Source organism: Mobula hypostoma, chromosome 4 (assembly GCF_963921235.1).
Source record: "Mobula hypostoma chromosome 4, sMobHyp1.1, whole genome shotgun sequence".
Lineage (NCBI taxonomy): Eukaryota > Metazoa > Chordata > Chondrichthyes > Myliobatiformes > Myliobatidae > Mobula > Mobula hypostoma.
This window is the reverse complement of record NC_086100.1, coordinates 3,106,434-3,122,036: the sequence shown is the minus strand read 5'-3', so window position 1 is coordinate 3,122,036 and position 15,603 is coordinate 3,106,434. Positions and strand designations below refer to the sequence as shown.

Sequence of the window (15,603 nt, the reverse complement as noted above, 5' to 3'; positions counted from 1 at the left end):
ATGAGAATTTTGTTGGGAATGTTCAGGGAGGAAGGGATAGGGAGTGGGGAGGGGAAGGGAGTGAGGAGAGAGGGAGGGTTGGGAGTGTGAGAGAAGGGGAGGGGAGCGAAGAGGGGAGTTGAGGAGGGAGAGAGGAGGGGAAGGGAGGAAAGGAAGGGAGGGGAGGGAAAGTGTGGAGTGGAGGGGTGGGGCGGTGGAGGAGGGAGGAGGATAAGGGAGGGAAGGGAGGGGAAGAGGAGAGGAGGGGCAGGGGAGGAGAGAGATTGTGGGGAGAGTGCTGAGGAGGGGAGGGGAAGGTGGAGTGGAGGAGTGGTAATGAAGGAGAGGGGTGGGCGAGAGGGGAGGGGAGGGTGTTGTGGGGGAGCAGAGTAGTAGAGGATAGGGGAACGGGAGAGGGGAGGAGGGAGGTAGAGAGGGAAGAGGAAAGGACAAGGAGGGGGAAGCGGATGGAGGGAGTGGAGATGAAGACGAATGGAGGGAAGGAGGACGATGGGTTGGGAGCAGAAGACGGTGTGAGGGTGGGAGTGAGAGGGAGAAAGAGAGAGAGGAGGTTGGAGAGGGAGGGAGGGGAGAGCAGATAGGTGAACGGGAGGGGAGGCTGGAGGGAGAGAGGAGAGAGTGAAAGTGAAAATGCTGGGGGAGGGAGGGATCGGGAGATGAAGAGGGAGAGAGGGAGAGGGAGATGGGGAAGGAGGGAGGGGAGATTGGAAATAGGGTGGACAGGAGGAGGAGTTGGAAGTGTGGAGGGGGAGATGTGGAGGGAGGGAGCAATGGGGAGGAAGGGAGGGACTGTTGAGGAGGGAGGAGAAATGGAGTGCGATATGTGGTAGGAGAGAAGGGGAGATGGGGAGGCAGGGAGGAATATTGTGGGATTGTGGTCCCTCCCTCTGCTGTCTTGTCTAATATCTCATCGGCAGGCCACAGACATTCCCATGTGCAACTGCCGGCCGTGCGCCTCCTCCCCACTGCACTGCAAACACAAGACTGTGTGGCTGGGCACCGCTCCATGTCATATAGAAATTCCCCGATGATACCACAGTGTTGGGCAAATCGGGAGGTGTGATGAGTCAGCGTACAGGAGTGAGATAGGACACCCGGCTGAGTAACGCCGGAAGCTGCAATAGGATCGGTCTGGTATCACTGGCAAATGTCTTGAATTTATTGTTCCGTGACTGCAGTACTTTGGAATACATAATAATAAAATACTATGAATTACAATAAAATATATTTTTAAAATTAAGTTAAATAAGTCGAGCAAAAAGAGGGCAAAATCGTGAGGTAGTATTCATGGGTTCACTGTCCGGACATGAATCTGATGGCGTTGGGTTCATATGTGTTCATTTGAGGCTGGTGTAGTCCTCCTTGATGGTAGAAGCGAGAAGAGAGCACGTCCTGAGGACTGGGTTGATGACAGATGCTACCCTTCTGAGGCTTCGCGTTTTGAAGATGACCTCGATGTTAGTGCCCATCACCAAATTCAGGAACAGCTCCTCTTACCATTCGGTTCTTCCGCCAGCCGCCACAACGCAGCTGAGCAACACAATAACCACTCTGATCTCTTTGCTGTAAAAACTGTGTCGAATTTATGTTGAATTTAAGGGTTTCTGGTGAACGCTGCGTTACCAATGCTCTACGCTCGTGAGGCTGCTGCTCGGGTTTCATTTGATCTGTCCACACGTGGACTTGTACATCTGACAATAAAGATGACTTGAACTTTGGGTGGTCTGTGTCTGAGGGTGGGGGATGACCGGGTTGGGCTTTGAGCTCTGGATTAGGGCCAGGGAGGTGAAAGGGTTACCAGAATTTGGGTGGGGGGGGGGAATGTCTGGTTGGGTTGTAGGTGCTCTACTTTTAACGTTTAGTGGCGAATGGCAGACCAACATAAGGTACATTATCATGAGTGTGGAGCAAAGAGACCGGAAATATACCCACTAAATTCTCCACGAAGAAATCGCATAATATCAAAAAGTCTAATGCTTTTCAGAAAGTCAAATACGCACTTACATACATTCCGGTGGCAATGATATCTAAACTAACTATCCACGTTAAACGGTATCTGTTCCAAAGATCCTAATTCCCTTTGCACCACACAGGAACAGCTTTCAAACAACACACACTGCATCGTTTCTTCATTAGTGCGCTCCCTACATATTACATATCGTGCATATTAATTCTGAACAACCCTTATGCAAGTATAACTTCCCTCCTTTTCTACCCATCTACCAGACGAGTTCCCATCATCCTCTGAATTTTATATAAATGCCAAACTTTCTCTCCCTTATCCCAACGTTGTTGTCACAGTGATGCAATGGGCTTTTTAATTATCGCTTTCATCTCCCGTTATGAAAAGGCGCAACTACATTTATCTCCTTCCTCGTACAGAGTGTCTGCCATCTCGCTTCCTTCAACCCCGACATGGGGACCGTAAAAAATGTATACACAGGCCCAGATCCTGCAGCTTCGTCAGGTGTTGTCCGGTCTCAAAAACAATATCTGGCCTACAATTTGAAACCCCTATTTTAATAACCAAATGTAATATCAAAACAGCAGGATACTCCCAACTGCCAATTGTACATCGGTAACCAAGAGATTGAACAAAAGACCGGCTTTAATTACCTTGGTAGCTTTCTATCACAAGATGCTAGAAGTAAAGTAGAAATAAAAAGAAGAATTGGCATTGCCAAAACCAACTTCCAAAAAATGAAAGCCATTTTTACCAACAGACACATTTCTATAACAACAAGGCTTAGGCTACTAAAATGTTACATCTGGTCAATCTTGCTGTATGCTTCCGAAACATGGACTATAACACCAGAACTCCAAAGAAACTTAGAAGCAACAGAAATGTGGTTTCTCAGAAGAATGCTGAAAATATCATATAGAGATAGGGTAACTAATGAGACAGTACTCCAACAAAAAGATTTTTAATGAAAACATTAAATGAGAGGAAACTTAAATTCCTGGCCCGTGTCATCAGAAAGAGAGGGATAGAATGCCTTCCATTACAAGGCCGTATGCCTGGGAAACGCGGAAGAGGAAGGCAAAGAAGAAAATATATGGACACTGAAAGAACTAACAGATCTCAGTGTGCGAGATATCATTGACGCTGCGAGGGATCGTTCGATGTGGAGAGCCCTGATCGCCCAAACGTGTAACGCGCAAGGCACATGAAGAAGATTTTACTGGATGTCAAAAGCGAGAGAGAATCGGAGCAGACAAGTACATCATCAGAGCGTACAGCTTCAGCCCATTGCCAGGATATAACGATCGCATCCGTCTCGGATGGGAATACCGATACTTTGATCATCTTCTCTCAATAGACACCTGAGACATCGGAACAGAAACACAAACTTCCGAACGACCCGCCACGAATCGTCTGAACGTCTGTGTGGGTGGATAAGTGAATAACCATCATTTCTGCCTTGTATCTATTGCTCAACTACTCGTGCCACGCACAGACACTCGCTCTGGTTGTGGGGCGGGCGGGCGGGGGAAGGAGAGGGAGGGGCAGGCTCCTCTGCTCGCTCGCCTCATTCCCGCTCCTCACCACAAACTCAGTTGCGTTATGGCGAACACGGGCTTCCAGCTGTTGGGCTTCGCCCTGGCCTTCATTGGCTGGGTGGCGGTGATCACTAGCACGGCGCTACCTCAATGGAGGACTTCATCCTACGCCGGCGACAACATCGTCACGGCCCAGGCGATCTACGAAGGGCTTTGGATGTCGTGCGTGTCCCAGAGCACCGGCCAGGTCCAGTGCAAGGTCTACGATTCCATGCTGGTGCTGAACCGTGAGTATGGGGCGGTTTCCGGCTGTCGGCATCTCGGGGATGGGAGGGGGTATTCCCGGGACTGGTGCCAGTCCGGGGGGAGGAGGGAAGGGGAGCGTCCCAGGCGTTGTAGTCCCAGGGAGAGTGGTGGGGGGGGCACTCTGGCAGAGGAGGGAAGTTTCCCGGAGAGGTCCCGGTCCCTGGAGAGAAAGTCGTGATCCCAGGGGTCGGCGTCTCCTGGAGGGAAGTTTCCTGGACGAGTGCAGCTGCCGAGGGGAGGGAATGGGGGCGTCCCAGGCGTCGTGTTCCCGGTAGAGAAGGAGGAAAAGGGTTCGGGGGATTGGAGGGGAAGGGTATCTCAGTCCCCCGTCCCCGTCCCCGTCCAGGGGAGAGTTAAGAGGCTGCTACAGGGTGTCAGTGTCCCGAATGAAAGGGTTTGAGGTGCCACGGAGATGAGGGAAAGGGCGGCTCCCGGGTCTTGGGTCCCGGCTAGGAGAAGGTTCGGAATCCCGACTCCCTGGTATCGAGGTCTCGAAGTGACAGCTCTCCATCGCCCCACAACGCTCTCCGGGTATAAACCCGCCAGGACCGGCTGCCGGGGCCGAGCTGGTTCACACCATGCCGGGCTTTGAATCCCCTCCAGACTCCTAAAGAACCACACCTGTGTACTGTATCTGGGACCCAGGCTGGAGGGGGAGCCTGCAGAGAGCTGCGGTTCCCGGGGGCGACCGGCAGTCGCTGGAACGGTGAAGGCAGTGGTCGGGGGATACTCTCCGAAACCCACCGGAGAACGGGAGCCCGAGGGCCGGCCGGCTGTTCCAGCCTCATCCAACAGTTTCTTCACCTGCCGTGGATGAGGGCTGTTATAACACAAAGCGTGGGTGGAAGAGTTGAGGAGGACAGGAGAATCTCTGGGGGGGTGGGGAGCGGGAGGAGAAGAGGTTTGATGAGGATGGTAGATAATATTGGCAGCAGGGGTAAACAGGTAGTAGTGGGAGAAGACAGGATTCCGGTATGGAGGGACCCCGGTCCGCTGAGAGCTGGGTATACGGTCTGTAACACAATTCTGCATTACCTGGTTCTACCTTAATGCGCGGAATCTACCAGGTTGATCAATATATCCACCCATTAAACAACCACACACCACCACGCCTCTTCTACATCCACATCAGCCGCTCCTCTCCACAGACCCTCAGCACTCCTCATACCCTCCCCCGTGTCATCACCGTCTGCTACGGGAAATGCAAGGCATCTAACCACAACTCCCTACGAAGGATTGCAAATACTGCCGAGACAATCATTTGGGTCTCTCTTCTATCCATCAAGATGCCTATCAGTAGTGCTGCATACACAGGTCCCGTAACATTACCCATGATCTCTCCCATCGTCCAGCAATCTCTTTGGCCCCCTACCATCAGGCCGGAGGTTCCACAGTATTAAGAAAAACACTGTTAGAATGAGAAAGAGCTTCTTCCCTCTAGGCTGTAAATCTACTGAACTCCCTGCCACCGCCCAGTTCTCATTACACATGAAGAGCCAGCAGCATCATACTGTTTACGTTTAAACGTGGTGCAAATGCACCTTATTGTTTGTAAATTTATTTGTGGTAATATTACTGGTTGTGTTATGTGTGGTAGCGAGCCTGCAGTAAGCGTGGGCAGCCCCCTTCCTAAAGCTTCGTTCGCGAAGCCAAGCCATGACGATGATGGTTATGTGTGTGATAATTCACATGCTGCGTTTTGCACCTTGGTCCGGAGGACATTGTTTTGTTTGGCAGTATACACGTGTACACGTGGCCACACTCTGCTGCCACACTCAACACTTACTTGTACATTGTGTTTTATGCGATTGGTTTTATATTTATATTTATTGTGTTCTTAATCTTATTGAATAATAAATAATGATCTGATTTGTATGAACAGAACAGACAATCTTTCACTGTAACAAAATGCTGGAGGAACTCAGCAGGTCAGGCAGCATCTTTGCAAGGGAATAAACAGTCGATGTTCATTGTCTAACAAGATAAAATCTGCAGATGCTGGAAATCCAAACAACACAGACAAAATGCTGGAGGAACTCAGCAGGCCAGGCAGCATCTATGGAAAAGAGTACTGTTGATGTTTTGGGCCGAGACGCTCCATCAGGACTGAAGAAATACAGATGAGCAGTCAGGGTTAGAAGGTGGTGAAGGGGAGGGACAAACACAAGGTGAAAGGTGAAACTGCGAGGGGGAGGGGTGAAGTCAAGATCTGGGAAGATGGATGGTGAAAGAGATACAGGGCTGCAGAAGGGGGAATCTGATAGGAGAGGACAGAAGGCCATGGAAGAAAGAAAAAAGTGGGGATGGGCACCTAAGGGAGATGATGTGCAAGGAGATAAGGTGGCAGAGGGAAAGGGGGTGGAAAAATAGAGGGGTGGGGGCATTACCAGAAATTCGAGAAATTGATGTTCATGCCATCAGGTTGAAGGCTACCCAAATGGAATACAAGGTGTTGCTTCTCCAACCTGAGTGTGGCCTTGTCATGACAGTGGAGGAGGCCCTGGATGGACATGTCGGAATGGGAGTGGGAAGTGGAGTTACAATAGGTGATGACTGGCAGGTCATGCTTTATCTGGTGGACAGATCGTCAGTGCTCGGTGAAGTGGTCTCCCAATCTACGCCACAAAATGCTGAAGGAACTCACTGTTTGCTTACTCCCGTGGATGCTGCCTGCCCTGCAGAGTCCCTGCAGCATTTTGAGTGTGTTGCTCTGCATTTCCAGCATCTGCAGAAACTTTGTGTTACATTTCTTCTGCAGCTTGGTGCAGGTGACAATAATAAACCAATTCCAATTCCAGTTCTAGAACATAGAAAATAAAACATAGAACAGGCCCTTCGGCAAATAAAATAGCAATCAAATGGCCAATGAAACATGCCTTCTGCCCACACAATGTCCATATCCTTCCATTTTCCTCACAATCACGTGTCTATCTAAACATCTCTTTAAAAAGCTGAGTGTTGAGTTGAAATTGCTTCAGAAATTGGGCCTGTTACAAACTGGAGAATGTGAGAAAAGACTCTTTGCCAAGGCTGGAATCTAATATTGATGTCTGGGCAGGGGACAGGGTGGTGTGGAGTGCTGTTCAGCTGATTCCTGGTGAATAATTCCCCTCTGTCTTCACCTGGGGAGAGGATGCTTCACAGTGACAGTGAGGAACCAGTGATACAGAGAATGACACCTTATCCAACAGTAACGACTGATTGACCATCACACACAGACACTTTATCCAACAGTAACGACCGATAGACCGTCACACACAGACACCTTATCCAACAGTAACGACCGATAGACCATCACACACAGACACCTTATCCAACAGTAACGACCGATAGACCATCACACACAGACACCTTATCCAACAGTAACGACCAATTGACCATCACACACAGACACCTTATCCAACAGTAATGAGCAATAGACCATCACACACAGGCACCTTATCTGACAGTAACAGGCGAGAGACCGTCACACACAGACAACAACGAGAGGCAGGTAGTCGGCGCTGAACACTCGCCTAGCTTCTGCATTCACCTTGACATTGTACTCGGTGATCAACAGATGCTTTAATCAGCAAAATGGAGTCGAGCATGGGCTCCAGCCCCTTCCCTGAGCTACATCTCGAGGCCACTCTCCTCATGGAATGTTTTCAGAGAAAGCAGAGCATTAGATCACTCAATCGATCTCCAAACTGTACATCACAGGCTCTAACAACCCCAGAAACAGATTTAAAATAAAAAGAAGATGTACAAGAAGTGAATTAAACAGTTTCATAGACTATCTGAAAGTCGTCACCTGAGGAATCATTATTCACTCATGTCATCTTGACTGTAATGTCCATTTTACTTTCAGATCAATCTAACCCTTCTCTCCCACAGAGACTGACATTTTTCTTTCATCCATGTGCCTGTTGAACTGTCTCTAAAATTTCTGCAATGTATTTGCTTTTGTCACCATCCCTAGCAGTGCATTCCAAAGAAGACTCTTCTAAAAAAAAGTCTACCTCTGACGTCACCCTCTTATACTTCCCTCCAATCACCTTAAGACCTTGCCCCCGGCGTTAGCCATTTCTGCCCTGCAAGAAAAGTCTCTACTTCTAGTTGTAGTAAGACATAGGAGCAGATTAAGGCTATTCGGCCCATTGAGTCTGTTCTGTCATTCCATCATGGCTGATTAATTATCCCTCTCAACTCCGTCCTCCTACCTTTCCACAAAACCTTCAACACTCGGATTAATCAAGAACATATCAACTTCTGCTTTAAATACACCCAATGACTTGGCCTCCACAGCTGTCCGTGGCAATGAATTCCACAGATTCACCACACTCTGGCTAAAAGAAATCCTCCTCATCTCTGTTCTAAAGGGATATCCCTCTGTTCTGAGACTGTGCCCTTTGGTTCTTGACTCCCCCACTACAGGAAACATCCTCTTTACATCCACTCTTTCTTAGCCTTTCAATTTCCAGTAGGTTTCAATGAGACACCACCCCTCCACCATTCTTCTAAACTCCATCGAGTATGAGCCCAGAGTTATCAAACACTCCTCATTCCCAGAATCATTCTCATGAATTTCCTCTGGACCCTCTCCAATGGCAGCACATCTTTTCTTGGATAAGATTCCCAAAACAGCTCACAATACTTTGTGTGGTCCAGCCGATGGCTTATAAAGAGTTAACAGTACTTCTTTGCTCTTGTACTCTTATCAGCCTATGATAAGGGTTTTATTACTGGACTTGTGCAAGGTGTGGAAGTCACAGCGTGGGGTGGTGTCCTGAGGTAACAAGCACCACAGACACGTGTCACAGTCTCATTGTCGTTGATGCTGGCAGTTAATGTAATTTGCATTGGACAATTAAGTTCCAGGAAAATGAGTTGTGCTCTTATCACCTGCTCAATATTCCCCATGGGACAGAATTAGATTCAGCTTCAATAACACTGTATATCTCATGAAATTTGTTGTTTTTCAGCAGCAGTACAATGAAATACATAATTTTAAAAATCTTAATTACAGTAAAATATATACTCACTCACAAAATCTGACAGTGAAGGGGAAGAAGCTGTTCCTGAAACACTGAGTGTGGGTCTTCAGGCTCCTGTATCTCCTCCCTGATGGTAGCAGTGAGAAGAGGACATGTCCTGGGTGATGAGGGTCCTTAATGATGGGTACCACCTTTCTGAAGCATCACCTTTTGAAGGCGTCCGCGATGCTGGGAGGCTAGGGCCCATGATGGACTGGCTGAATTTACAACTTCCTGCAGATTTTTCTGATCCCGTGCACTGGCCCCTCCATACCAGACAGTGATGCAACCAGTTAGAATGCACATCCTCTGTCATGACAAGGCCACACTCAGGTTGGAGGAACAACACCCAGTATTCCATTTGGGTAGCCTCCAACCTGATGGCATGAACATCGATTTCTCAAACTTCCAGTAATGCTCCCCAACCCCTCCCCCTTCTCCATTTCCCATCCCTCTCCCTTTTCCTCTCTCACCTTATCTCCTTGCTCGCCCATCGCCTCCTTCTAGTGTTCCTCCCCACTTTTACTTCTTCCATGGCTTTCTGTCTCTTTCACCAAACAACTTCCCAGCTCTTTACTTCATCCCTCCCCCTCCAGATTTCACCCATCACCTTGTGGTTCTCTCTCCCCTCTTCAACCCCCACCTTTTAAATCTGCTCCTCAGCTTTTTTTCTCCAGCCCTGCCAAAGAGTCTCAGCCCGAAATATCGACTGTACTTTTTTCCATAGATGCTTCCTGGCCTGCTGAGTTCCTCCAGCAGTTTGTGTTGTTACTCGGATTTCCAGCATCTGCAGATTTTTGAGAATGCTCTCCGTTCTGTAGAAAATTGCGAGTCTTTGGTGACGTACCAAATCTCCTCAAACCCCTAATGAAAAGTAGCTGCTGTCACGCCTTCTTTGTGCAGCATCAATGGATGCTGCAGGTTGGATGTCTGCTCAGGATCAAATGGGAGTTGCTCCTCTGTTTGGGACGATTGACCGGGAGATTCATTGGAGGGATTTGGAGGGAGAGCAAGTTATTGTGTGTCCTGGTCAGCTGATGTTAGTCAGTAACAAACCCCTTTCCAGGGTGCCTGGTGTCCAATCTGTTAATCTGTTGGTATTCATTGGATTTGGAGAGGAAGTCTAAGACTAGGATATGGTATGGAAGCCTTGGACCTGAGGGCACAGCCTCAGAAGAGAGGGGCGTCCATTTAGAACAGAGATGAGGAATTCCCTTAGCCAGAGTGTGGTGAATCTGTGGAATTCACTGCCACAGACAGCTGTGAAGACCAAGTCACTGGATATATTTAAAGTGGAGGTTGATAGGTTCATGATTAGTCGGGGTGTCAAAGGCTACGGGGAGAAGGCAGGAAAGTGGGGTTGAGAGGGATAGTAAATCAGTCATGATGGAATGGTGGGGCAGACTTGAGCTGAATTACTAGAGTACAGAATTATATGGATGTGTTCAACCCTTTATAGCACTCAAAGCAAAGCATGATGGCATGTCAGAGCAGTCTTAACTGAACTGAATCAGGCCGTTCAGCCCAATGTTTTAATGGTGTTAGTTGTCCCTTTTGGATGTTATGGGAATCAGGTGTTTATGGAGATGGTGCAAGAGAAAGGGAACTTTCTAGGACATCTAGACAGGGCTGAGTGGTGGTCTTCTGTTTCTGTGCATTTTTCCCAGCACAGTGTGATGTAAGCCTGGTCCCGCAGCATCCAGCCCTGGTCCCGCAGCATCCAGCCCTGGTCCCGCAGCGTCCAGCCCTGGTCCCACAGTGTCCAACTGGACAACCCTGGTCCTGCAGCATCCAGCCCTGGTCCCACAGTGTCCAGCTGGACAACTCTGGTCCCGCAGCGTCCAGCCCCGGTCCCGCAGTGTCCAGCTGGACAACCCTGGTCCCGCAGCGTCCAGCCCCGGTCCCGCAGTGTCCAGCTGGACAACCCTGGTCCCGCAGCGTCCAGCCCTGGTCCCGCAGCGTCCAGCTCTGCGGAAGGTAGCTCGACCCGGATTGGAAGCGGTCCTGAAGAATCTCAGGCTGGAGATCGGTGGTTGTTTTTGACAAGTCAGTGCCACTTTGCAAGTTTTTTACAAAATTACACTATGGAAAATGACAAAACTACAATAGTACGACATGCACAGAGACAGCAACAGGAGTAACACAATCACTGAGAGGGATGTTCCTATCCCTATCTGGGATGACACAGAACGTAGAACAATGCGACACATTCTGTGCTCTATGCACAGGGACAGGGACAGGCCATTCGGCCCTCAATGCCTTACAGAACCGATTAAATTAATCATCAAATGGAGAACTAAGCTAAAGCTTTCCACCCACTTTGGGAAGATGTTGAGGGTGCAGAATGGGTTTACCTGGATGCTGCCGGTATGTGCAGTGACACCAGCACCTCCTTGCGTTGTTGGTTGTTAACACATGTCACTGTACATTTCGATGTACATGTGATCAATAAATGTGAATCAGAACTTTTGAATGGGGTAGAGGATCTTTGACATAACATAGTGAAGTCAGAGAGTTCCTGGACTTGGGAAGATCATAAATAACAAAAAGTTAGTGTTCTGAACGAGAGGCTGGACAAACTCGAGTTGATTTCTGTGGAGCTGTGGATGCTGAGGGGAGATCTGACAGAGGTTTATAAGATTATCAGAGGCATAGACAGAGTGGACAGACTCTATATATATCCTTTTCCCAGGGTTAAAATGTCTGATACCAGCGGGCATATATTTAAGGTGAGAGAGGATAATTTCACAGGGAGATATGAGGGGCAGGTTTTTGTTTGCACAGAGTGGTGGGGGCCTGGAATGTGCTGCCTGGGGTGGTGGTAGAGGCAGATACGATAGAAACTTTCAAGAGAAGTTTAGATTGGCAGACGAATGTGAGGAAAATGGAAGGATCTGGACATTGTGTAGGCAGAAGAGATTAGTTTAATTGGCCATTTGATTATTAATTCAATTGGTTTGTTACAACATTGTGGGCCTGTCTCTGTGCTGTACACTGTGGGCCAAATGGCCGGACCCTGTGCTGTACACTGTGGGCTGAATGGCCTGATCCTGGGCTGTACATTGTGGGCCGAATGGCCTGAGCCTGTGCTGTACACTTTGGGCCAAATGGCTGGATCCTGTGCTGTACACTGTGGGCCGAATGGCCAGACCCTGTGCTGTACACTGTGGGCTGAATGGCCTGATCCTGGGCTGTACATTGTGGGCCGAATGGCCTGAGCCTGTGCTGTACATTGTGGGCCGAATGGCCTGATCCTGGGCTGTGTTCTGTTTCTGCTGATGGCACTGTTTCTCTGTCAGAAGGTAGACTGAGCGGGCAGTTATTAACCAGACCGGACTCGTCCTGCGTGTGAACAGGATGTACCTGGGCGGAGTTCCCCATCGTGGGCCACTGCAGTGGGAGAGCCTGGCGGGAGAAGCAGATACCGGTGGAGTGTGTGTGTGTCTGGGATCCCATCCTGCACAGGCTCCTTTGCTAAATCCAACATTCTGAGGGATGTCGTGTGGTGCCTCACACGGCTTCAGGCTGCTTCCGTGCCGGTGTGGGTCCCGGGAGGAGGTGGAGCCGATATGCATGGTCCAAGAGGGCACGCAGCTCCCCCAGCTGGACCCTACAATCGCTGAGTGAGCCAGGGTCTGAAAGCCGCCCCTCCCTGTCATATCTAACCATGACCAGACATCTGTGGAGAGTTTTGAAAGCCGTTGCACTCTCTCAGCTTCGGATGTCTCGGTGCAGTGGTGGAAGTAATCGTCTTTGGTTGGAGTGGATGACCGTGGCTACGTGTGTCTCGTCACTTCCTGCTCGTCCTTCTGATTCACCCAGTCTGCCGGAGCTGGCTTCACGTGCGACAGGATAAGAAACCTCCATCTGGCTTAGCCCACCTGTCTGTGTACTGGGGTGTGGACACTATCGCAAGCCCCTTCCCATTGGCTTTTTAGTTGCCCTGGACCATTCATGGACAGAGGTGGTTGGGCCACTGACTTTTGACCTAATCCAAAACCGTTTGACCTTTGTGTCTTGAACTCACTGGGTGCCTGAAGTTCAGGGGTCAGGAGTTCTGCAGAGATATCCTCCAAGAGTATCTCTGTCCTCAAGAGCTGAGCCCACACCCTCAGGCACTCCAGTGCAGGGAGAAAAAAACACCGTTACTCCAGTGGAGGGGGGGAACAAACCACCGTTACTCCAGTGGAGGGGGGAACAAACCACCGTTACTCCAGTGGAGGGGGGGACAAGCCACCGTTACTCCAGTGGAGCGGGGGAACAAACCAGCATTACTCCAGTGGAGGGGGGAACAAACCAACCGTTACTCCAGTGGAGGGGGGGACAAACCACCGTTACTCCAGTGGAGAGGGGAACAAACCAACTGTTACTCCAGTGGAGGGGGGGATCAAACCAGCATTATTCCAGTGGAGGGGGGGAACAAACCAGCATTATTCCAGTGGAGGGGGGGAACAAACCAGTGTTACTCCATGGAGAGGTCAGAATCTGGTCCTCTTGGTGTTTCATCCTTTCGTCTAGAGGAAATGTAGGCCCAGTCTGATCTTAAATGGCATAGCCTACAAGATGTCCCTAATGGATAAAACCCTCCCCACCACTGACCACATGTGCACGGAGAGCTAGCACAGGAAAGCAGCATCCGCCGCCACCACCCAGAACATGTCCTCTTCTCACTGCTGCCATCAGGGGGAAGGTACAGGAGCCTCAGGTCCCACACCACCAGGATCAGGAACAGTTATTACCCCTCAACCATCAGGTCCCACACCACCAGAGGGGCAACTGGACAATTGTGTTTCAATTCTCGCTGCTGTCTGTAATGAGTCTGTACATTCTTCCTGGACTGCGTGATTCCTCCGGGTGTTCATTTCTGGTCGCCTCACTACAGGAAGGACGTGGAAACCATAGAAAGGGTGCAGAGGAGATTTACACGGATGTTGCCTGGATTGGGGAGCATGCCTTATGAGAATAGGTTGAGTGAACTCGGCCTTTTCTCCTTGGAGCGATGGAGGATGAGAGGTGACCTGATAGAGGTGTATAAGATGATGAGAGGCATTGATCGTGTGGATAGTCAGAGGCTTTTTCCCAGGGCTGAAATGGCTGCCACAAGGGGACACAGGTTTAAGGTGCTGGGGAGTAGGTACAGAGGAGATGTCGGGGGTAAGTTTTTCACTCAGAGAGTGGTGAGTGAGTGGAATGGGCTGCCGGCAATGGTGGTGGAGGTGGATACAGATACGAATACGGTGGGTCTTAAGAGACTTTTGGGTAGGTACATGGAGCTTAGGAAAATAGAGGGCTATGGGTAAGCCTAGTAATTTCTAAGGTAGGGACATGTTCAGCACAACTTTGTGGGCCGAAGGGCCTGTATTGTGCTGTAGGTTTCTATGTTTCTATGTTCCAAAAACATTTAGGTTAGAGTTAGTGGGTTGTGGGCATGCTGTATTGGTTGGTTCTGGGAGCATGGTGACACTTGTCGGCTGCCCCCAGCACATCCTCAGACATAAACAACACATCTGACTGTAAGTTTCGATGGTTTCATGTATGTGTGACCAAAAACCCTAGTGGCTCTTTACGCTATTGAAGGTTGACAGAGGCAGCAGCACTACCTTGGTAGAGGGCTGTCTCATTGCCAAGGCTGGGTAGCTCTGTGGTTTTGTGCACGTGGGGTTGAATCACCCATTCTCTTCCCCCCCCCCCCGCACCCCCATTCTATGCTGCAGGCAATGAATGGGGGGGGGGGCAATATCACTGAATCCTATCGAATACTGAAAGACCAAAATAGAAGTGGATGTGGAGATGTTTCCTATAGTGGGGAAGCCAAGGACCAGAGGAAAGAGGCTCAGAACAGAGGGATGTCCATTTACAGCAGATATGAGGAGAAGTTTCTTTAGCCAGAGAATGGTGAATCTGTGTGGCTGTTAGTGGGTATATTTACAGTGAAGGTTGATCAGTTCTTCAATAGTCAGAGCATCACAGATTACGGAGAGAAGACAGTAGAAGGGGGTTGAGAGGAATAATAAATCTGCCATGATGGAATGAGGGAGCAGACTCGATGGGCCGAATAGCCTAATTCTGCTTTTATGTCATGTGGTCTCAGACCGGGATGGGGAGGCTGGCACAGAACGAAAGTATTTCTGCCATGTCTGTCCTGACATGTCTCACTGACGCAACTCCCTGCCGGAATGTGTTGAGTCCTGGCCGGTGTCTGGACATGTTGGGAAAGAAATGACGAAGATTGTCTCTGCCGAGATACGAGGAATGGGAACAGGGTAGGTTCAGTATCACTCGCATGTGTCACGAAACGTGTCGATTTGTGGCCGCAGCACAATGCAATACATTATAAAAATTATAAATTACAATAAGATTTTTTTTAATCGTGCAAAAAGAGTAAAAAAAAAGGAAAATATATGTATACAGTGGATTCCAGTTAATTGGGCCATCAGTTAATCAGCACAGCCACTAATTTGGGGAAACTGTTAAAGGACAAAAACGAATTGAGAAAATAGCCAGTATTCCATTTGTCCAGTTCTGGTTGCCTCACTATAGGAAGGATGTAGCAGCGTTGGAAAGGGTACAGAGGAGATTTACCAGGATGCTGCCTGGTTTAGAGAGTATGCATTATGATCAGAGATTAAGGGAGCTAGGGCTTTACTCTTTTGGAGAGAAGGAGGATGAGAGGAGACATGATAGAGGCGTACAAGATAATAAGAGGAATAGATAGAGTGGATAGCCAGCGCCTCTTCCCCAGGGCACCACTGCACAATACAAAAGGACAAGGCTTTAAGGT

General features: G+C 49.2%; 1 protein-coding gene across 1 annotated transcript in view; it reads left to right on the top strand.

The window, feature by feature from the left end:
• Positions 1-3,510: 3,510 nt before the first annotated feature.
• The window catches only part of LOC134345092 (claudin-1-like), a 52,478-nt gene continuing 40,385 nt past the window's right edge, over positions 3,511-15,603 (top strand). The window contains exon 1 of the mRNA XM_063045248.1: positions 3,511-3,788. Within this exon, the coding sequence (XP_062901318.1) occupies positions 3,566-3,788 (223 nt within the window). The 5' untranslated portion in view covers positions 3,511-3,565. The remainder of the gene's footprint in view (positions 3,789-15,603) is intronic.